Source organism: Sinocyclocheilus grahami, unplaced genomic scaffold, assembly GCF_001515645.1.
Source record: "Sinocyclocheilus grahami isolate Dianchi unplaced genomic scaffold, SAMN03320097.WGS_v1.1 scaffold157.1, whole genome shotgun sequence".
NCBI classification, from domain to species: domain Eukaryota; kingdom Metazoa; phylum Chordata; class Actinopteri; order Cypriniformes; family Cyprinidae; genus Sinocyclocheilus; species Sinocyclocheilus grahami.
The window spans coordinates 28,008-52,964 of record NW_015505336.1 but is presented as its reverse complement, the minus strand read 5'-3'; the positions used below and the strand labels follow the sequence as shown (position 1 = coordinate 52,964).

The 24,957-nt window shown below is 36.4% G+C and overlaps 1 protein-coding gene across 3 annotated transcripts; it reads right to left on the bottom strand.

Annotated features, from left to right (window-relative positions):
- Positions 1-134: 134 nt before the first annotated feature.
- Positions 135-23,882, bottom strand: tjp3 (tight junction protein 3). Of its 3 annotated transcripts, none has more exons than XM_016282217.1 (31): positions 23,692-23,882; positions 16,205-16,261; positions 14,836-14,954; positions 14,578-14,680; positions 14,175-14,442; positions 13,997-14,100; positions 13,732-13,921; positions 13,168-13,237; positions 13,007-13,095; positions 12,780-12,861; positions 12,311-12,402; positions 12,066-12,150; positions 11,470-11,573; positions 11,313-11,382; positions 10,549-10,625; positions 8,346-8,433; positions 8,174-8,253; positions 8,011-8,083; positions 7,733-7,782; positions 7,577-7,640; positions 5,708-5,864; positions 5,518-5,626; positions 5,118-5,337; positions 4,795-4,994; positions 4,615-4,710; positions 3,881-3,957; positions 3,582-3,792; positions 3,367-3,467; positions 2,557-3,087; positions 644-690; positions 135-541 (listed from the first exon to the last, which is right to left on the bottom strand). In XM_016282217.1, exons 2-31 carry the CDS (start codon positions 16,250-16,252, stop codon positions 394-396), a joined length of 3,753 nt encoding a protein of 1,250 aa, XP_016137703.1. In that variant the 5' UTR covers positions 16,253-16,261; positions 23,692-23,882; the 3' UTR covers positions 135-393. The 3 variants fall into 3 exon arrangements, with proteins under 3 accessions (XP_016137703.1, XP_016137702.1, XP_016137704.1); XM_016282216.1 differs by lacking the exon at positions 23,692-23,882 and adding an exon at positions 19,735-19,782; XM_016282218.1 differs by lacking the exon at positions 23,692-23,882 and adding an exon at positions 16,391-16,489.
- Between the last annotated feature and the right edge of the window lie 1,075 nt (positions 23,883-24,957).

The window sequence follows — 24,957 nt, the reverse complement described above, 5'->3', positions numbered from 1 at the left end:
GCAACGCTCTCTCTAACAATTATAATCATGTGTGTTTATATATATATATATATATATATATATATATATATATATATATATATATAGATAGATAGAGTTACTGAAGAAGGTAAATCATACCCGAATTGTCTTTATTACAACTGGCAATATTTATTTTTCATATAATCCTGAGGAAGTTCTCAGCACATCCATTAAAACTACGAAACCCACAAAAGGAAGCAATTCTGGTCACAAATCTTCAAAATCGATCCAAGATTACAGTCATCTATCACAAGTCCATAAGGACACTGTATAAAAAACACTGGAAATAAAAAATTATTTCCAGTTTGTTTGTGTAAATGTACATGTCCACACTAAGACATGAGAGGTCCATGTTAGTACGATCCATGTGTATTACAGCTCTGTTGCAGGTCCCCATTCAATGTCATCAGTTTCATCATCATCTACACTAAAATAATCATCTCTGTCGTCTTCATCGCTGTCACTGTCGCTTCCTCTGATCTGTGTTCTTCGCATTTGCATGGCTTCGTGATGTGCCAGTCTAAAAGAAAAGATTTATAAATACATTTAAAAATGAAAAACAAATGCATTTAGTACTTTATTCTTCTGAGCTAAACTTGACAGACCATGCATAAAGACTTACACTATAAATGAAGGGGAGGGTTTCCTTTCTGGTTCTGCCATACGGGCCTGAAACAATAAAACACATGGGAATGTGTTTCACATCAATTTCTACATCAAGTATTTAAGAAATATTTAATATCGAATGCATCCAAACATCTTAACATGACTTAGTCAAGTAGAGCATGTTTCTGGATCACCATCCTTGTTGGTCTTAGAACAACACCACTATCAACCAATCAAAATTTAGGGTCAAGGTTACATTTACCTCTGGGATTAATAATGTGAAGAACAGGGGCTTTTAGGGGCAGGTTATGGTTAGGGTAAGGGAAAGGGGTTGGTCCTAATATGTATTTCAATCCAGGAACATGCCCTACTTGACTAAATCATGCCATACTACTCAGTGTAAATCAGTGGATCTGCCAATCAATCAGATATTAGGGTCAGGGTTAGGATTACCTTTGGGATTAGGGGCATGAAGAACACTGCCGACCATAATTTTCCTCTTCTTGTAGAGGTAGGTTATGGTTAGGGTAAGGGTTTAGCCTTTTGGTCTGTCCCAATACCCACACATGCATGATTTATTTTGTGTATTTGGCCCAGACTTTCAAATGGCTGTGAATGCCACAGAACTTTTGATTACCTGATGGGACACACTTACAACATAGTGTTGTAAGATTGCAATTACTTGTACTTTACTAGTAAACTTCTACGACTAGTAACATTTTTCAGACATGGGACAGTCATGTGCACTTCAAGTAGCCAAGACCACAAGTGTGAGTATTAGGAAAGGTCCTTTGCCGGAACTACTAAGGATGTAGATCCAGGAATCTGTCCTACTTGACTTAACGATGTTGTGATACTCAAACTTAAATTAAGGTTGAATCATCAAATTATCAGATTTTAGGATCAAGGTTAGGGTTTCCTTGGGATTAGAGGCATGAAGAACATTATCAATTTATTTCCCTCTGCTTTAAAGGTAGGTTGTGGTTAGGGTAAGTCTTTGTTGGCCAAGGGTGTTGATCAAGGAACATGTCCTATACTTGAATTAATAATGCTGTGCTATTCAGTCTGTAATTTGGTGGATCTATCAACCAGTCAGATTTTAGGGTCATGATTATGTTAAACTCTGGGATCACTGGGATGAAGAACATTATTGACTTACCAGTTTCCTCTGATTTTAAAGGTAGGTTAAGATTAGGGTAAGTTTAGTCTTTGTTGGTCCTAATAGGGATGTTGATCCAGGAGAATGTACTACTTAATAATGTTGTGCTCCTCAAATTTGAATTAAGGTGGATTCATCAACTAATCAGATTTTAGGGTCAAGGTTAGGGTTACCTTGCAATTAGTGGATTGAAGAACATTATCAACTTCAATCATTTCCCTCTGTTTTTTAAGGTAGGTTATGGTTAGTGTAAGTTGTCCTTTGTTGATCCTACTAAGGATATCGATCCAGGAACATGTACTGCTTGAATAAATTATGCTGTACTACTCAAACCGTGTGGATCTACCAATCAATCAGATTTTAGGGTCAGGGTTAGGGTCACATCTGGGATCTCTGGTGTATAGAACATTTTCAACTTATCATTTCCCTCTGTTTTTAAAAGGTTGGTTATGGTAAGTTTTGTCCCACTAAGGATCAGAGATGGGCAGCTTCGGTCCTGGCAGTCTTATAGTCCACTGTCTTGCAGAGTTTAGCTCAAACCCTAATCAAACACACCTGAACAAGCCAATCAATGTCTTCAAGATCACTAAAAAAACTACAGGCATGTGTGTTTGATTAAAGTTGGAACTAAACTCTGTTGGAAAGGGTCCCTCCAGGATTGAAGTTGCCTATCCCTGATGTAGATCCACGAACATGTCCTAATTGACTAAATCATGTTGTGTCTGATTGCTCGATAGGCCAGTCGCATGGGAAATAGGTATATATGGTACCTGTTGTAGTTTCTCTTCTATGGCTGACAGTGGAGGGGTCTCTGATTGGACTTCTTTGGGATCTGGTGCCCTAAAGTTGGGCGGAACATCTGAAGGTGCTGGTGGTGCAGCCAAGTCACCAGCGCTAAAGTCTGAATCTGAGAAACTCCGCTGTGATGGGACATCGTCTTGTTGTTGGGGACTGCCAGGGACGAAGCGTGGAGATCGGGGCTCTGGAACATGGAGGATGGGAGGTATTTCCCCGGGAGTTAGGGTGTACTCAGGCTCTTCCTCCAAGTATGGCTCTGGGTCATAGGAAGGTTCAGGACTATGAATCTGTCCAGTGGCAGGCTCCGAGGAGCGGGCCAGTGCAGTGCCGCGGTTTCTGGCGATGCCTACAGAGGGCTCTTCCAGGTCCTCGTTGTCTGTGTAGGCTTCACCATCCGTAATTGCCTCACCGTCGGTGTCCTCATAGTCGCTGGCACCACTGAGGTAGTCAGAGTTATTTTCACGGTTGAATGCGTCAAGGTCTTCATCGCCGCCTCCCTCCAACTGGACATACACCAAGTACTTGTTAACCAACACAAATATGAAATGCAGGCTCTAAACCAATTCTACATTCACATCTTGTTGGAATTATCATAATCAAGAGATCTTAGAGATTTGATTTAGAGTTGTTGGCTATGCCACAATGATCAAGTTGGAGCTTTCATAAAGTTCTGAGTTCAACAAAGACAAGTAAGGTTTTTAAAGTTGAAAACGTATAATTACATTAATTCTACATGATGTGAGTGCACCATTTAGCACCATAATTCTCTCTAGAGTTCTTACCGCAACTTCAGAAACCCAGACCGGTTTAGATTGCTGCTGCCGAATCTTGTCTTTCAAAACATCATACCACATGTTTGTATTAGGCTGAAGATCAATACGTGCTGTGAAGGAAACCGAAAAACCAGAGATTGTCTTTTAGAGCACATTAAAACTTTCTGAAGGTATCTTCAAATAAGATTCAAACGGGGAATTCAAGACAGGCTTCAAAGGTGTACCGGAAAATAGATGACTATAGTGTTTCCTCAGCTTTAAGGCCTGAGCATATAGGCGACGAGAGCTCTTGTTGGAGCCTGGCATGTATTTTTGCCTCATTGACTTCACGTCTTTTCGACTATGAGGATCCAAGAAGAGCACCATGGGATGGTACTGGATATAATTCAATCTTTCTACTGCAGTGGGTGTAATGTCCAGCAAGGGATGCTTTTCCTGCAAGTGAGAGCAAGTTACAAGTGTTTGGTTTAGGTAATGTTGTTTTTTTTGACAGCATTACTCTGTATGATAATAAAAAGTTTACCTGCTCTGCTATTCGCCTCACTGCGTCCAGTTTGATAACACTGGATGAACTTTCACTTCCACTTCTGGGTACCATTTCTATAACCAATAAAATAAGAGAATTAAAGGGTTAGTTCACCCAAATATCAAAATTATGTCATTCATTACTCATCCTCATGTCGTTCCAAACCCCAAAGAACTTTGTTCATCTTCTGAACACAAATTAAGATATTTCTGACCCTGCATAAACAGCAACACAACTGACACATTCAAGGCCCAGAAACGTAGTAAGAACATTGTTAAAATAGTCCATGTGACATCAGTGGTTCAACCGTAATTTGATAAAGCTACGAGAATAATTTTGTGCGCAAAGAAAACATGCGTCGTGGTTCTCTCGAGAAAGACTGACATGGAAGAGAAGAAATTGTTGAATAAAGTCATTATTTTTGTTTTCTTTGCACACAAAAAGCATTCTCGGAGCTTCATAAAATTAAGGTTGAACCACTGTCACATGGAGACAGTTGTGCTGCTGTCTATGCAGGGTCAGAGAGCTCTCGGATTTAATCAAAAATATCTTAATTTGTGTTCCGAAGATGAACGAAGGTCTTACGGGTTTGGAACGACATGAGGGTGAGTAATTAATGACAGAATTTCCATTTTTGGGTGAACTATCCCTTTAAATGTTTGAAAGTGAATAACCTTCAGTAGAAATGTTAAGAAATATTGATTTCAAAACCCACATCCAATTTTTCATACCTGCAACTTCAAATTCATCTGGCAGCTCTCGGGCCAGCTTCTCATTTGCAATGTCATTCAGAGGACCCAAAATGACGATAGGCCGTTTGAAATTGGCTGCAAATGAGCAAGCATACATATGTTACAACCAAAGATTCTGTCAGAAATAATGGTCTTTTTAAAAAAACAAAACTCACTAACCCTCTCTCAGAACGACTTTCTCATATGCTGGAAATTTGCCTTGAATCGTCAACTGTAGGAGGTCATCGCGGGTTCTTCTGACATTCTTTTTGGCCCCTCTGAGACCCCGTAACTTCCAGAATTCGGCTCTGGGGCCGGAGGCCTGGCGTTCAGCCGCACTAATTCTCTGTGCCTGCTCTAAATTTGCCAAAGTTTCAGCCCTGAGATAGAGAAAGAGAATCAGACACCTAGAGTACAAGCAGGAACTATAATGGAACATACTTAACAAGCATACAAACTTACCACAGCTTTGGAAGGAAAACTGAAAACTACTACTAACATACCTGGTCTGGTTAGGAATGGTGCCTTTGTCCAGCTCGTGTAGATCATTGCCCATGCGCACAGCTAGCCAGGTTCCCAGCTTCCCGCGGTGCATAGTGTCCACCACTCTGAACACCTCGCCTCTGGTGAAGCTCAAGCCAATACTGCTCTCAGTCATGTGGTCAAAGTGTGTACGGATGTAGAAAGAGTCACCAAGGCTGGACTTCAAAATCTTCTTATAGACTAAGATGCCAAGATTAATTTGGATATGTTATTCGTAACCCATTTTACTTTCCCAATGGGTTTATGTTCACAATAAGACAAGGAACCTATTGTCTATTTAGTATTATAAAAACTAAATTGGGTCAATTTTGATTTCATGTTGACTTCTTAATCCTAATAAGTAGACACAAAGGCACTCACTGTCCATTTTGTTCTGAGTCCGGATATCTATACGGTCCCCAGCGCGGATGTTCATGAAATACATTGCTGCCTCCTCTCTGGTGAAGTGATTGAAGTCCACACCATTCACCTACCAAAATAAGAGTCTTGAAGAAAGGTACCACTGAAAGGTCTGATCATGTATGACATGTACGTGATTCGTTGGTCCTACCTCCAGTATCTGATCACCCTCTTGCATGCCTTGTCTCTGGGCTGGACTGTTGGGCTGGACACCACCAACAAAGATGCCAACATCATTTCCTCCCACCAACCTCAACCCAACATTGCCCTCCTTCACAAAGCTGACGTGGTTCTGATCGGAGCTGTACCTGATATAGAGGAAGTACATCATTTAAAAAAAAAAAAAGTTTAATTGGTTAATCTAATTTTTTATTTGTTAATTAAAAGTTTAATCGGTTTAATTAAATATAAATATAATAAAAAAAAGAAACAGTATTAATTAAATACATATGAAGTATTTATACATTATGGGAATATTTTTGAACTGTCTTTATGCTTATTTAAATATAAATATAAAAAAACTAAATATAATAAATAAAATAGAGATCATGTATTTGGTGTTCTGTCATTATGCATTTTAAATTAATTATAATTATTAAAAATATAAAATATTTAGTGCTGTCAAATGATTAATTGCGATTAATCACATCCAAAATAAAAGTTTTTGTTTGCATAATATATGTGTGTGTACTGTGTATATTTATGTATATGTAAATGCAAACAAATGCATGTATACTGTATATTTCAGAAAAATATGTTATGTTTACATATTAAATATTTATGTATATGTAAATGCAAACAAATGCATGTATACTGTATATTTCAGAAAAATATGTTATGTTTACATATTAAATATTTATGTATATGTAAATGCAAACAAATGCATGTATACTGTATATTTCAGAAAAATATGTTATGTTTACATATTAAATATTTATGTATATGTAAATGCAAACAAATGCATGTATACTGTATATTTCAGAAAAATATGTTATGTTTACATATTAAATATTTATTTTAGTACTGCCAAAAGATTAATTGTGATTATTCACATCCAAAATAAAAGTTTTTGTTTGCATAATATATGTGTGTGTACTGTGTATATTTATTATGTATATAATATCAATATAATATATATAAACATATAAACGTAAATTTTTTCTTAAATATATACATGCATGTGTGTGTATTTATATAAACATAATAAATATACACAGTACACAGACATATATTATGTAAACAAAAACTTTATTTTGGATGCGATTAATCATTTGACAGCACAAATTATTTTATTTATAATATAAATGATATGAATATAAATATAGATATGTAAATACATGTAAATATTTTCAGAATATATACATGCATGTGTTTGTATTTATATATACATAATAAATATACACAGAACACACATATTATGCAAACAAAAACTTTTATTTTGGATGCGATTAATCACGATTAATCGTTTGACAGCACTAAAAATATTACAATATTATAAAATTTTATTATTCATAATATTCTAAATTAACTACAAATATTTGTACAGTACATAATAGTATTTGTTGTAGTGTCCTTGATTTTAATTATACATATTAAAAAACTAAAATAAATATAAAGTATTTGAACATCGTTAACTTATTAATATAAATATTTATACATATTTAAAAAACAAAAATATTAAATAAGATATGTATACCCCATAAATTAATTTAAGCTTATTTAAATGAACTATAAATATATAAAAATATACACAATATAACAAAATATACAAAACATTTATCTATATAATATATATTATATTTATTAAATATAATCAATTAAGTACAAATAAGGTATTTATACATCATTGTTGTGACTTTGATTTACACTTATTTGTGCTGTCATAAGAAAAATAATAAACAAAAGCCTTTTCTTTATGCAAAATATTAATGATTATTATTTCCTTTTAATTTTGGGGTGAAAAATGACCCTCTCATGTCTTGTCTTTGATCTGCACACAAAGAAGCATTACATTTCTCACCCCAGGTTTGGTGTTGGCACTGCGTCTGGAGGAAGTGAATAAAGTGGCTCCTCTACAGTTTTCGCTGAGATAAAACAGTTACAATTTAGTACCCAATAGCCACTCAATAATTTGCAATGCATTATGGGGGCATGGTTTTAGACAGCTGATACTCACAACTCAAAATGGTGTGGTTGGGAACAGACATGTTAGAGCGGAGAGAGAAGCTGAAAGAAAGAGTCCATATTCACATTCACACAGTGAGTCACTATGATCATGTATAATGTCTTAAGGAATGGTTTAGCAGCAACAAAGGTGTTTATTGACTTACAACAGGCATTAACCTGTTGTTCTTAACCCAAAAGGAAATTGACTCATACTTTCCCAAAGCCTGTTTCAATATGACATAATTAGCTATTATAAGTGTGGATTATGTCTGAGGCGGCGTTTCTGACCTGTGATCGCTGTTGTGGCTGGGACTCTCAGATCTCCTGACAGGCGATGGGGCTCTTTCTGATTCAGAGGAATCTGGTGGACAAACCAAAACCACATTATTACAAAGATGCACAGATGCAGAAATATTCAGGAACACGAAGGTAACAAGTGCATTATTCAGACCTTCAGAGGGTGGTCTGGCAGGAGCAGCTCTGAGTGAAGAATCCTGTCGGCTGTTGATGACCGGCACTTGCATTTCAGCTCTGAGACAAAACAATAATACAAAACTATATGCGTCACCTTTACATGCACAATGATAATATAAAATAAATGAAAGCGCTCTAGTATCTCTTACCCTGGTCTGCTTCTGGAGTTTTTACTGATTGGAGACTGTGTTCTCGGAGGAGAGTTGTAACTTACATCTGATTCAGATTCTGAGGGAACTGATTAAATATGACAATTACAGTGCATTATGCGTTTTGAAGATAGCAATTTGAAGGTAATTTAAAATGCAATTGGAACTATTTCAAACTCAAATAAATAGCTAATGACATATTTCATATGATTTAAAGAAATTAATGTGAGGAGTATTGTGTTTATAAATATTGTATAATGTATATGAAAGGTTACAGTAATTTCCAAGTGAATATTTACACATTAATATTTAATGTACACATGAATAATTAATATTTACAGATTCATATTTAAATAAATACTTTTCATGCTTGAGATTGAGGAAAAAAAAGGGGAATTTTTTTTTTACGTCATCAAAATTAAAAATGTATATGCATGTACTGATATGTAATTTATACATTTATGGAAAATTAATGTGCAAATATTAAAGTGAAATGTGTATGAACAATTAGAAAATATACTTAAATAGAATTTATTTAAATAATAAATTTTTAATGTACACATGAATATTTAAATATGTAATATTTACTCTGATATTTAAAGCTGCAGTCCGTACGTTTTGCCTCTTTGTCGCCATCTCTGTTTGAAAACCTGCAATTGCAGCTGTGTGCGGAATTATCTTCCTTGCTGGGATGTGAGTCGGCACGGCTCCAGTGCAGATGAATCTAATGTTTTGAGGAGTATGTGTGGCAGTCAGTCACTGCATCGGTGTGGATATTGTACTTTGCACTCACAGATTCTAGCCTACGTCTTGGAATATATGACTCAAATAAGAATTTTCACCGTATATTGTCATCTGAACAAGTAAGTAGTAACATGTCTGCCGCGTTTGTTCTGACCAACTGAGGACAAAAGCATTACCATAAATTGCACTACCAATGGTGATTAAATCTAAATGAGCTCATATCACATCAAACCGTGCAAATTATCATTATTGTTATACTTTATTCTCAAATTGTTAATGTTAACAACATCAGCATTGCGTGACTATGAGTATAGTGTGTATTAGTGTGTAGATTGCAATTTCTGTACAGTCTAATCTCTAATTGTCATACCACTCAAATTTCATATAAAGAATTCTTTTAACCCAAAAAGCAAATTATGCTCCCTTCAAACTGGTTGTCTTTAAAATACAAATCTTTGTAATCCCAGGCTATCTGTAATCAGAAGCACATTTATAACTGGAATATAATTTAATTTCATTCACATGTGTTTCATAAACACATAATCCTTTATGGATTACAATCCACCATCAAATTGATACATTTAATTATCCCAGCTGCTGTGAGAAAAGGCTATAAACGATCGGCCACCTGCAGGATCTGCACATGCGATAGCCTATAAGCCGGAACAACTTCTTTATGTTTACAGACCTGACGTTATGACGCAGTGCCATGCTCGAATTTCCCACGAAAACCTACCCGTATCACTCAAATTAGAAAACATTATTATAAGCTAACCGTTGTGAATCGGGCTAAAGTAAGGCGATAGTTTTGAACACTGGCTGGTTATGTACTTGCTCAAATATTGATTTCGGATCGGTTACGGACTGCAGCTTTAAATATATACATTACTATATAAAGTTAAATAACAAAAAAATATTTACACATTAATTTTCCAAGAATTTATAAATTTCATTTAAATGCATACATATACATTTTACATTTATGCATTTAAATGAAATCTATAAATTCTTGGAAAATTAATGCGTAAATATTAATGTGTAATGTAAATTTACACAATAATATTCCGAAAATAATGTATAATAATATACACATTCCTTTTTAAATATTTAAGATTGAAATGTAATATTTACACTTCAGCATTTAAAAATATTTTTCATATTTAAAATTAAGGTGCGAAAAATGATATATTTTCATACCCTCAGAATTTAAAATGTTTTATATTGTGAAAAAAGAATGTGTAAATATTAATATTTAATGTGTATGAACACTAACAGAATTTTGTGTAATTTACACATTAATATTTAGAAAATAATGTCATTTCATATCAATATTTATTATTTACACAATAACATTTTCATTTAAAAGTGACATACAAAAGAAAAATGAAAGAAACCTAATTTTCATGCCATCAGTATTTAATATTTAACCTGGACTATTCGGTTTATGATTGGCTCGTACCTCTCTGTATAGGTGTTGAGGGTTTTGCCCATTTTGGGGGATCCATTACAGGGACTGACATGACCTCAGGTGTCACCCTGCAAGAGAAAGAGGGCAGATGGGAGGATGAGAGAAAAAAGGAGGATGGGGGATACTTAATTATGCTCGTCCATGAAGGAAGTGGGAACTAATGTAAAATCATTGATGATTAGGAACAGAGGGAGATATTCACCTCAGGGTTTCTGGGGGACTCTCTCTCATTGACAGGGGTGGGCTATCCATATCCATAAGTGATTATATGGTCAAATTTAAGTCCCAAAAATCAATGATGCATAAGGACAAGCAGAAAATACTACAGTAAACTAATTAGATCCATATCTATGATACCTCCATCTCCATTGCACCTCTGGATGTGCAGAATATTAACACTATATGTGTTGTTTATTGTTGGTATTATTTGGATAATGTGATTGTATACTTATACATTTTGATCTTAGATCCAAGATTATCTACATCTTAGAAGCAATATTTTCTTTTTCAGTGACATAAATTAACATACTACAAGAGAAAAGTCAGGTTGATTCGGTGTCTTTTATTTTAAAAGATCACACATATCACATTTTCAGATATCACAATGAAACAAAATTACATAAATGTATACAAGCAACATAATGCAACAAAAAAAGCAAATAAAAAAACAATAGAACAAACTGTTTTCTCATCGTGAGCAGATAGATGATCGGCCCTACTGAAAGAGCCCGATGCGAGGCCTCCCTCATGTGTACCTGTATCTATTGCGCGACTCCAGGCTGCGCTGAGGTCCGGTACTATCGTCCGATTCAGACTCTGATGCAGCTGTATGGAAAAGACATGCTCTTGAATGAGTCTACTAGAATGGCCACAAAAATGGGACAAATAAGTCTGCTGTGGGGTGAAAATCACCTCTGGGTGGAGGCCTGTAAGGAGACGCCATGCGGCGAGGGAAATCCTGAGACATGCTAAGAGAGGAGGACTTCATACCCGGAGGAGGAAGATCGGGAAGCACCCTGGGAAAACAGATGTGAAGAGGCAATGAAGACATTTCTAGTTCAGTAGTTGATATATCATTAAAACTTGTGAATTAACAAAAGGTGACATGCATGTTTGAGAACTGTTAAACCAAGGGTGTCCAAACCTGTTCCTGAAGGGCCACTATCCTGTAGAGTTTAGCTCTAACCCTAATTAAACACACCTAAACCAGCTAAACAAGGTCCTTAGACTCACTAGAAGCAAGTGTTTTGGAGCTAAACTCTGCAGGATGTTGGCCCTCCAGTAGCAGGATTGGACACCCCTGTGCTTTACTTAACTTCATAAACATCATCCGGTTTGATAATTGTTTAAAGAAAGGAACTGGTTGGGAATAAAAACAGGTTTCTCTGTTTCCAATCATACTTGAGACAGACCAGTCTTTTAGACAATTCAGTGACTTATCGATATTGAAAATGTGCTTAAGATTTCATTTGGATTGGGTGTTTGCTGCTCATGTTGTGAATTCATACTTGTATCTGGAGCGATTTTCTGGTTTGGGACTCTCACGCCTTTGGGGAGGAGAGGCGCTTCGGTCTGAATCGGACTCAGAAATGGCTGGTCACACAAAACAAATGGCCATTAAGTTATTGAGATTATATCAATAACAACATTTATGCATATCATTAACTGAATCATCAGTCTTCAATTCCAGAGTTGGTATATATGTAATATGGAAAAATCAGCGATGCTGTGTCAGAGCACTTTTGAGGCAGACCTCTGCGAGGTTGAGAGGCAGTGGAGGAGTTCCAGTTCTGGGTGACAGGTGAGGCTCGAGGGTTTGGCAACGCAGAGATCCCAGAGAGAACCCTGAAACAGACAAACAAACAAACATGTGAGCCATGCATCTCACCCAAACAAACACCAACATTAAAAGACTAGCAAAACAAAACAAGCAAAACACAAAATATCTTGACAGAAAAAAACAAAGACAACAACACTTAAAAAATAAAAACAGCAAAAGTCAGAAAAAAACAAAAACAAAACAAAAGACAAACAAACAAACCCTTATGTTAATTAAAAAATTAACATAAGTAATTTTATAAGGCATTAATTAGTGCAGTTTCATCATAATTTCCTGAACAAAAACTAAATACAACATAATATACAGTATAACTATGGTACTGCAGAGTCATAATTGTCTATATGCACATGGGGCCAATAAATTCACATGAAGCCATATTTACTTGTATCGGTCTCTGTTATCAAGAGTGCCATGTCTTGACGCTGGAGGTGAGTTACTGCGGTCTGATTCAGACTCTGAGGGAACTGCACAAGAGCCAAAGCATCATTCAGCCACTTACATATACAACAATGGACAAAGTATTGAGGTCAAAACTTCTCGGTCATTTTGACGATCTATGATTGTCAAATTCATAAACGAGTCCCAATGAGTTTTGTTACTAAGACTCACCTCTGCGAAGGGGAATTGATTGAGCGGGTGGTCTTGTGAGTGTAGAGCCCAAAGATTCTCGTGGTTTTGACACAGGATTGGCACGATTTCTGTGGATTAATGAGCTGTTAGGGCAAAGATCATTTAACTAAAAGAGATTAAGTCAAAGTTGAGATGTTCACCTGCGAGAGCGACGGTCTCTTGGACGGGATGTTCGGTTTGTGGGGAGGTCAGAATCCAGGTCTGAGATTTCTTTGGGCAAAAATTTAAATGTTAATATTAAAACCCACCTTATTAGAGTGCTGCAGGGATGATGTATTGTTGTAGGCCAAAACATGTAAATTCTTTTGTATTTCTGGCTCCACCGTTCTGAATTCAATGGCGAACAGGTAAACTCATCTACTCATATTGTTTTTAAATAGACTGAAAGAGTTGTTGAAAGCTAAGGTTAATGGCAGTGACGTTGAAGCAAGCAAAGCTATGGGTGCTCCAGAGAGGGAACAAAATGTCAAAAATTCTGTCCTAGAATAAAGGCTTTTTACTTTGCTTACTATGCGAGTGCCAGGATGTGGATCTTTTTGTATTTTGCAACAGAATCTACTCATCATTTTTGGAAAATAATCCTATTGGGGTTTTTTGAGGGAACTAGTGTGATGCCATCCGGGTTGGATTACAAAAATGCGTCATCATGTCAGCGCTCTATATGGCACAGATCAGCTGTGTGCTGTAAAAACATCTATGCTCACCCTCCAGCTCTGAGCTACTGTCTTGCCGCCTCTCGTCGGCACTGTGTTGAGGACTGTCCTCCACTTCAGGAATGCTGACAAGGAACTTTCTGTCATCCCTCAACACCAACATGGTCAATTTACCTCTAGACTTCTCCACCAGGTGCTTGGTCTCCAGTAAGGACAGATTTTCTGTCGTCAGGCCGTTAATCTAAACCAGAATTTTCAAAAAGGTTACACAACATCCACATGCGTTGGAACGGTTTCTAAAGAAGCAGTTCTTCACCTTTAAAACAAGATCTCCTTCTTGAAGGCTGCCCTCTTTGGCAGCCAGACCAGTGGGGGTCATGTGTTTGATGAAAATCTGGCTCCCCAACTTCATCCCATACTCTAGAGAGAAACATGTTAAAATCTTGGCAAGAACCATTAATATTGGCGCAATGCAAAGCCGTTGAGATTCTGACCGTCTGTGGGTTTTTTCTTGATAAGGGTTGTTCTGACGGGTTTGTCTTGCACATCCTGATTGGGAAGTCTCTTGAAGCCGGACATGATGGGAAGGTCGTGACCGTTGCGGTCAGGTGTCACGCTTCGAGTTCGTCGGTTACGGCTGGTGTCAGTGTTGCGCTGACCCCTCCCCTGTGGCATATCGTCGTCTAGTATGTTGGACTGCGAGACAGAACGAGTAGGTCTGTTGCTCGCAGGGATCTGAATTGTGCGTGGCCTCTTCACAGTCTACAAAATGAACAAACAATTGAACATTTTTTATTTGTAAATTTATTGAATTCAGTTCAAATGCAAACATTTTATATGAGTGTTTACTTTATGAATGTTTTACTGAGATGATGATTTGGCAATGTTTTCTCTTACAATGTTTGCCGTTTTCCCACAGTTCCTCAGATTTTGAATAGTGTAAAGTGAGGTGACCTTCTCCATCGAAACGCCATTCACCATAACTATCTGATCCCGTGTCCTGTGGGCAATAAATCACGTGATTCTCTATCATATAAATAATCTGCCAAATATGTTTTGAGTTAGTTTTTCCGTCTTGCACACAAACATGACAGGTCGGACAGGATTAGACAGGATGTGTGGGAGGAAGTTGTGTTCGTCTGGATGTGTACTCACTGAAGTCGACCCATGGCGGGCCCGCTGGGAAGCACGTCAGAGACCACCACTGCTGTGTCCCCGTTTACTGGCTTGTCAAGCCCACCTGAGACTGCAAAACCAAAGCCGACCTTGGAATCCTGCAAACGAAAGAATAAATAAACAAAAGAATGAACGGTCAAACAAAAAATGACAGAATGACAGAACAAGCAAAAAAAAGAATGAAAGAATAAGAGAAGCAAAGAAACAGAATGAAATGGACAAAAGAAAGAAAGAAAGATCAAATGAACAAAAGAAAAACAACAGAAAAAATAGAACAAATGAGTGAAAAATAAATGAAAGAATGAAAAATAAAACAGAAAGAAGCAAAAAAAGAATGAAATAAAACAAGATTTAACAAACAAAAAACAATGAAAGAAAAACTAATTTCAAAAGAATTTGAAAACAAACGAAAACGTGTTCAAAATAAAAAAAACAACAACCACAAGAGAAAAAAATAAACAAACACACAAACAAAAAAGTTCAAAAGAACAAACAAAAATGAACCAAAAAACAAACAAACAAAGAAAGATAAATTATGAAAGAATAAAAAAAGAAAAGGGAAAAGAAAAATCAAATGGATGAATAAAGTAACTTCATAACTTCAAAGAGCGAAAAAAAATAATAAAAAGATCGAATGAAGGCAACTTCTTTCTATACTGAAATGCACCACACATGGACAAAGGAAAAAAAGAAAGATCAAAGAACAAAAGAAAAACAACAGAAAAAAATAGAACAAATGAGTGAAAAATAAATGAAAGAATGAAAAATAAAACAGAAAGAAGCAAAAAAAGAATGAAATAAAACAAGATTTAACAAACAAAAAGCAATGAAAGAAAAACTAATTTCAAAAGAATTTGAAAACAAACGAAAACGTGTTCAAAATAAAAAAAACAACAACCACAAGAGAAAAAAATAAACAAACACACAAACAAAAAAGTTCAAAAGAACAAACAAAAATGAACCAAAAAACAAACAAACAAAGAAAGATAAATTATGAAAGAATAAAAAAAGAAAAGGGAAAAGAAAAATCAAATGGATGAATAAAGTAACTTCAAAAGACAAAAGAGCGAAAAAAAATAATAAAAAGATCGAATGAAGGCAACTTCTTTCTATACTGAAATGCACCACACGACCCCAAACTTGACATTCCAAAATTTCAGGTGTCCTAGTGACAGGTGGAAACAACTCTTATGACAATCTTGGTATCACAATTGCTCACTAAACTTTTCCGTCTCGACTTTCAATTGTTAGGGAAACTCTACACCTGGTGTCTTGTTCTCTGACACACCTGTACAGAGCTCGATAAAGGTGTGGCTAAAGCGAACTAAACCCTTAATTCGCAACTTACTTTCGATAACGTGACCGTGTGCTGCTCCCATATTGTCATCTCCTCCATGTCTGCTTTCTGAAATGAGAAAGAAACAGCTACATTCATATGTGCAACATCAAACAAACAACAACAAATATACATTGTTTACAAAGCTACCAAACAAAGATCTGTTCAGACGAAAGCACCAGTTTTTGAGGGCCTCACTTCTTTTTGAAGGTCCAGCACTCGGCTATTGTTTGTCAGCTCGGCTGAGCACGAGAAGGAATGGCTCTAGCTGAGCATGCTCCCCCCTGCTGAATTCCTGCTGTACAGGTACATGGGGGCGGAGCCAGCGCATGACATCAGCGATACCCGACACTTCCTCACCAACGGCTCACCAAACCAATACACAGTCTGGCAATACACATCTCTCACAGTAGCTAACATCTCTGGCATGCCATTTGGTTTTGAAACTGACCACTGGAAACTTGCCAACATACGATGACCTAAATTACAAATACTAGCCAGTTGTGACTGGTCCAGCCATTATCAGTACCATACCCTTTTCCAAAGTTCATGTTTAGCACGGCTGATACAAATTAGTTTCTTTATTGTAAATAATGAGCAATGAATGCTTTCTAAAATTTGCTGCATTTTAATACCTAACATTTGATTGTTTTACGTGTCCCCAAACAAAGACCTGCAATCACCACGATATACTTTGAGAGCGGTTTCTATTGGACTAGAGAATTCCTGGAATGTGTCCCATGTTTTTAATGGCCACTGTTGGCAAGCAAAGGTCACACAGAGTCTCTGTTCACAAAGCTGATCAACCATAGCAAAATGAACACACCTACAAATACCACTCATTTTCTTCAGAAAGTCCCCTAAAAAACTAACATTTTATATAAACTAATGAACATACTGTATTATATAAACCTATACATATTATATTAAACTATTATATAAAAAATACTTTTATTCACCAAGGAAGCATTAAAGGGATAGTTCAGATTTGTGTGACTTTCTTCTTTCAGGCGAAATACAATCGGAGTTATATAAAAAATGTCCTGGCTCTTCCAAGCTTTATAATGACAGTGAATGGGTGTTGAGATTTAGAAGTCCAATAAAGTGCATCGATCCATCATAAAAAGGGCTCCACACGGCTCCGGGGGGGGGGCATAATAAATGCCTCCTGAAGTGAGTCGATGCATTTGTGTAAGAAGGATATCCATATTAAAAAATTTATAACCATAATTTCTAGCTTTCACTAACTGTCGTTCAAGAAAGAGTGGTGTTCCAGCGGATGATGGAGGATGTAGGTGTAGTGTAAGCTCCGCTGAGAATATGCTAGTCTCGCAAGAACCAAGTTTTGTTTACATCAAAGGAAAACCAGTCTCCTCTTGGCTCATATCCAAATGGCTTGGCTTCAGATATTTTTTCTTTACAAATCCTCGTTTTGTACTTCAATTTGTGACCGGTGTTTTGATTTGCTCTCTTCTCTGCGCTTCCGCATTCGTCACGTCTCACCGGAGCTTACGCTACACCTATACTAGAGATTAGCTAGAGATGACGATTTATAAAGTTTTAAATATGGATATTTTTTAGGGCTGCACGATAAACTGCATGCGATATTTAAGCGGTAAATCTCATCACCAGCGGGCTTTCACATTGAGCACCATTAACTACACAGAGCCGTTGTTCACTGACAAGCTGTGCAAAAAAATCGCACAAATATGAACGTGGTTTTGCGCAACTTGTCAGTGAACAACGGCTCTGTGTAGTTAATGCTGCTCAATATGAAAGCCCGCAGGTGATGGAGATTTACCGCTGATTACAGAACCGGCTTTCTGACAAGATGCGCGTTAAATATCGCATGCGATTTATCGTGCAGCCCTAATATTTTTCTTACACAAACACTTCGAATCGCTTCAGAAGGCCATTATTAACCCCCCGGAGCCATGTGGAGCACTTTTTATGATAGATTTATGCACTTTATTGGACTTCAAAATCTCATCACCCATTCACTGCCATTATAAAACTTGAAAGAGCCAGGACATTTTTAATATAACTCTGATTGTATTCGTCTGAAAGAAGAAAGTCATATACAGCTAGGATGGCTTTAGGGTGAGTAAATCATGGGGTAATTTTCATTTTTGGGCGAACTATCCCTTTAAATGGATTAAAAGTGACAACAAAGACATTTATAATGTTAAAAAAAAGCTGCATTTAAAATAAATGCTGTTTTTTAGATTTTTCTATTAATTACAGAATCCTGAAAAAAGTAACCGTTTCCAGCACAACTGTTTTCAACATTGAGAATAATAAGAAATGTTTTTTCGATCACCAAATCAGCATATTAGATTGATTTCTCTTTAATATGTGATTGAAAATTCAGCTTTGCCATCACAGGAATAAATTTGATTTTTACATATATTCAAATTGAGAACAGTTATTAAACCATAATAATATTTCACAATATTACTGTATGTTTGATCAAATAAATGCAGCCTTGGTGAGCATAAGAGACTTCTTTCAAAAACATAAAATACCCAAACCTTTGAACGGTACTATATACGGTATATATATTTAAAAAACTATGACTACACAGGACACTATATATTACTTTGAAATTGCGTAGATTTCTGATATGAAATGACTATGACTACTGTTGATGACAGCAAAAATAATCATAAAGGAAGTGGCTCACACTGAGGAGAGCAGGGATGCAAACATCAGAACTACTCTTTTCTAGGAAACTCCCTTCATGGAATATGTTAGACTCTAACAGTCTGGTGTTCCTACACCTGTTCTCACATACTACCGAGTCTGACTATGCTGTAGTTTATGATTATATGAAACACATCACTGCACAAAGCCTTACAGACACAAAGCTAATGGGTCACCAGACTCCATTCATTTACGTGAAATAGCATAAACCTAACCAGCACAATCCTCGAATGAATCATATGGATAACTTTCATTATGAGTTTTTGTCATTTTAGAGATTAACCGCCCGAGGCCCCATTCACTTCATTATATTGAAAAGAGCACCCAGGACATTCCTCATAATAATATCTCCTTTGTGCTTTACAGGAAAAAAATATATGAGACATATGAGTTTGCAATGACATGATGGTGAATAAATGAGCACAGAAATTTCATTTCTGGGTGAGCAGTCCCTTTAAGGGTCATAGCTATGTAAGTCACATGATAGCGTACAGTAATAAAACTGTCCAACATGTAGTAAAAAAGTGCGCAAGCATCTAGAAAATGACTAAAATCACAACCCTGCCCATGAGGAAAGCACATGACTCCTGCAATTAGTGTATTACAAATAATTTATCGTACACAATCTGTACATAATTAAGGCTATTTTACTCTTCCGTAAGCCTATAACAGTAACAAAAGTCTCACACTACAAGTACAACAGGCGCAAGTCAGTATTTACAGTCCCGTCTGGGTAAAGCTGTCATTACACGGTTCAGATGACACATCCCGCTGTTTAGTAAACTTAAGACATCTCATGTTAGGACATTCAAGTACTAGCGTAAACAACTACTACTTACCGTCTCTTTAAATCTCACTTCCATTTCCAGAACTAAACAAGGTTGTCTACCTTATTAGCATATAGGAACGTAAACAAAGCAGGGCATCCGAAATATTGGAATCAATATAGTATCTCCATTTTTGGTGATGCACTTGACAAGCAGTTCACTTCCTGTAGCCCACAGGAAATATGAACACATATGGTTAATGAGGACAAAAACAAACTGTGTACGGACCCCCACCTGAGCCCAAGGAACGCTCCACCCACTAGTTCAATAAATCCTTTGGTACTTTCTGATATTTACTATCCCTCAAGGAATTAAGGAGGAACTGGGATCTATCTCTAGGTGGGACCGTCTCCATTCACTGAGACAATGAAACCTTATGAAGACTAGTGATGGATAGAAGGGCTTACTTAAGGTTTCATAATCCAGATTTGGTATCCAAGGCATTGAAAGCCACAAAATATGTCTTTTTCCCGAACATTTTGGGATTAAGAAAACACTACAGTAGCTTTTGCTCTGATAACAAGCCGTCGAGTTGCTAAAGGAAGCTGATGAGGTTACACTGGCAATCATTACACCGGCCTGTTAATGTTTAATCTGCACACTGGCCTAGTGAAGGTTTCTGCATATATTGGGCTTGAGGAAGCAGAACACGAAGATTAACGCTTAGTATTAAACTGTAGCATGTGGGTCAGTGACATTTAGTACAAGTGTCCACAATCAGGGTTGTTTTAGTATTATTTATATAATACAACAGTATTTTTACTATCTTGAATTAGGTTTTATTTTATATTTCCAGTTTTTAGTTATGTGCTTTTGTCAGTTGTATTAGTTTTTTAAATATTTTTATTTAGCTTTAATATAATTTTATTTCAGTTATAGTATTTATTTCAGTAAGTTGCCAAAGGAAAATGTCTAATCTCCAATTAGTTTTTTAGGTTTAGTTTTTTTAATAGTTATAATTTATATTATGTCAGCTTTATTTCAAACAGCAAATACAATAAATAAAAAAAATTATATATATATATATATACAGTGGGTACGGAAAGTATTCAGACCCCCTTAAATTTTTCACTCTTTGTTATATTGCAGCCATTTGCTAAAATCATTTAAGTTAATTTTGTTTCCTCATTAATGTACACACAGCACCCCATATTGACAGATATATATATATATATATATATAGTTAACAATAACATGGTTCAATTCTGAAATGTAGTATTTGTATTCATGTTGGTTTCATATGGTTTTGAAGAACTTTTATATCATTTTCAACAAGAGTTTTAATTAAATGAAAAAAACATTTTTCTCAAACCTTGAATACACCTTGTGAGTGTATACAATCATTATTTAAAAATAATTTACAAAAATATATTTCATATTAAAAAGTTAACTTTGCTTTTTCGTAAATTATTTCATAATACAAAAATCTTTTAAAAATGAACTTGAATTCTGAAATTATAGTAATGCACATCATGGATGGGATATAAATACGTTTTCAGAATAAGTTATTCAGACAAAAAAACGAGCATTAAGCCATGTAATTTGTCATCCACCACTTTCTTCTGTGCAACATAAAAGATATCTTGAGAAATGTCACGGTGGGTTTTCTCTCTCTACTCAATGGAAGTTGGTAACAATAATGTTTACATCACACTATATGTTCTGCAGAAGAAAGAAAATCATACAGGTTTGGAACAACATGAGGGTGAGTAAATGATGACAGAATTTTCATTTTTATGGTGAACTGTCCCTTTAAGTCAACTATCCCTAGCAAACATACTAAAACCCACTCTGAACACCTTAGCAACAGCATAGCAACAGGCACAACGTTTAATTACCAATGGAACACGGCTGGATTTCCCATATCAAAGACGTGGGCTTCATCTCTGTAGTAACATAAAAATAAATTTAGGAAGTGTCAAAATCTAAGCACACTTTTTCCAAAAACCCAAGTGTGGTCATCTTACTGGAATCATTTTACACCCTCAGACCAACAGTCTTGACAGGAAATGTAGGAGGAATGTACAAATGTCAGATGGTGTTGTTTTAATGCGCTCCCCCTCAAACACATTCATAATAGGAAGCCATAGGTTTCTGGTGGTCCAGCCCAGTTCTTCAGAACTATTTACATTTGTTGTTCTGCATCATAGCAGTAAACATTAGGAAACAAAGAACATAGATGTTTCTACACATCCCGCCAACAGGGAACATTCCCAGAACTTTGGGTAACGCTCTGGCAAAGTTCCTCCAAAGTCATGAATGAACATTCTTTAACAGAATGATCATTCAAAGTGATCAGGTCTTTAATAACATTCCCATAACTCTTGCAATACGATAAGCAAACTTAATGCTCTCTCTAATGTAGCCTACACATAACCAAGACAATCCATTTTAAAACCTTTTATGCCTTGAACATTCAGATAACTTAACGGGAATGTTAGCAAAATGTTCTTAAAACACAGGCTACTTTTGTTAGTAGGGCAGGCTGGCCGAAACCTTAAGACATCAACACACCTCCTTTTCAGAGTGTAAAAACTCATAGGCTACAATGACAATTGAATACAGTTGATGGGAATACTACATATTGTACTAACCAAGCAAAAACACGTCCTTCAAACCTATTGTATCTTTGGCTCAGACATGTGAATAGCATCACTGAAGAGAAATGTGGATATATGGGAAAGCTGTTTCTCAAAATCACAGTGAAACTACAATGCACGTATTGACTGGAATGAGTGTCAGAACCAGTAGAGCCAGATTAGGAGATGGTCCTCACTGCAAAACACAAGATCCAGGGGGCGAGGTTGGATCCAGATCCAACTCCTCCCACCTTACATATACCTAAACCTACCCGTCTCCACCCCCTGATCCCTAAACCCACCCATCTCCGCCCCCTAGATGTGGATCCAACCCCACCCCCTGGATCTTTGTTCTGCAGTGAGGGGCTACTGCAGATAAGGCCGAGTTTACTGCAGCACTATTTCAATCATTTGTCTCATTTCTGCGAATCGGTTCTTTTGAACAGAACTTCAAGGAACCGATTAAAGTACCTCCTCACTGCAAACGCGCTAAACATTGCTGTTGAACTTGCTTGTCGGCCTATCAGTGATATTCTTGGTTTACTCTAAAACTCACTGGTTCTCGGTTCATTGGGAATCAGAAAATGACCAATAAAGTCCTACAAACGGTTCTCTGTTCGGTTCAGTTCACTCGAGAATCACTTTTTCAGTACACCGATTCATTTCGTACGATTCGTTCAGACTGGATTTGTGAACTGGCTCGACTTGTTCATTAAAAAGATTCAAAAGAAGATTGCTATCGCCTAGTTTATGACATTTTTTTAAATGAACAACGGTTCTCATAAGACATTCACATAGCTGTCAATGAGTTTGACTTTTAAATGACTAAAATTAAGCAATTTTACTGTTCGTTTCTAAAGGAAACCACTGTATGTTCACAAGACAGTGGTTTAAAATTGAGGACATGTCGCGACGTATGTTTACTTAAAAGACTTACAACAATTAACACAGTTTCTCTTATGAATGATATTAAAGTGCATCAACATTAGGCTATTCACATTTAGCTGTCAACAAATCTGAAGTTTGCTACAAACATAATTTTACGGGGAACTCGACACAGAACAGAAAATGCTCAAAACTGAGGACCAATAAAGTGTCTTTTTGCGCAAAACAATCTGGCAACACATACTACACGAACAGCTAACTCAACATAGAGAAGCAGAGTAGAAGAATAATGTATAATCTAAAATATGATCTAAACTACGAGCTATACCTAAATTCAGAGACCACACGAAGCCGGTTATGTTTACATAATATCACCAATTATTTACAATTTCGCTGTAATTTCCAGTCAAACAGCTTACATTTCAGCAAAATGTGAACCATGACTCAGGCCAACACAAACAATCGATAAACACAACAAAGCAGAAAAGAAAAACACTAGACTCACCTTATTAGGCTATGTGTCCGCTTTAAAAACGAATACTAAAATTCACAGGTAATTCCGTATTGGAGGCCTTACAGGGCCTGGCACCTGCAGTTTTCTAATAAGGTTTGGTTATATTTCCCAGCATCTATCTATACAGCACCTGATCGTGTACCTGTAAGCAGGGGGAGGAGTTTAATACAGGTGGGTTGGGCAGTTTGGTCATGAAGCTAGTTTCTATACCAAACACAGTGACTTTTTTCATCTTATTTTCCATTATGTCCCACCAAATAATTGTGGAATGCATAGTGTCAAAATAAAATAGGTTAAATTGTAAAAGTAAGTCTTTGTGTTCAAATAAGACAAGATAATTTGAGGTTTAAATTGTTTTTATAGTATTATCTACTGTGCTATAAACATTTTTTTTTGATTTTTTCCCCCTTTGTTATTTTGTCAAAAAATACTTTCAGATGTCTTTGAGAAAATATTTTTCATTTTAGTGTAAAATAATTGTTTCCCCTACGCTATAGCGCCCTCATCAGGAAAGTGCGCTATGTGTTGCCAAGTTCGCGATTTTACCGCGGTACTTGGGGAATTGGGCTACTCTAACACTGTATCATCATGGCCACGAGTTGAAACGACCCCAATAACGTGATATTAAGACCCTGGAATGGGAATTTTACCAGGGGAACCTCTACACACACACACACACACACACACACACACACAAAAACTAAACTAAAACATGTATTTTACCCCTCGTGACACGAACCCTAGATTGGGCTAGTTTTGAGTAGCACTTGAGCGTGTTTTGTTGTAAAAATCTGGCAACCCTGGGCCTGAAACGCGTAGCTGCTGCTAGCTTCTGTCCCTCAACTAAATAAGATTCCAAACCAAAAATAAGGTAAGATTCTTTAAAATAATAGGAAGAGTACATATATTAAGCAAAATAGCAGGCTACCATGAAATGCTTTTTTGTGCCACTGCATTTGCAAGTTTACATTTCAAACAGGAACGAATAAACTTAGCTTAATGGACCATGGTGTCAAGTGTAATACAAAATGGTATATAATATTATTGGATTATGGCATTTCATACATTTACAAAAGGTATGGTGTTACCATGATTCTTGACACTGGTACCAAAACTATGATACTGTGATGGTAATATGGCATCATTTGAAGAAGTACCTTACAGAATTATTAAGATCAATTGTTGTTAACCAGAGGACAGGTGACCACTTAGTAAACTTCCAAAGAGCCAAAGAGATCAAAGCCACTAACCGGTTCA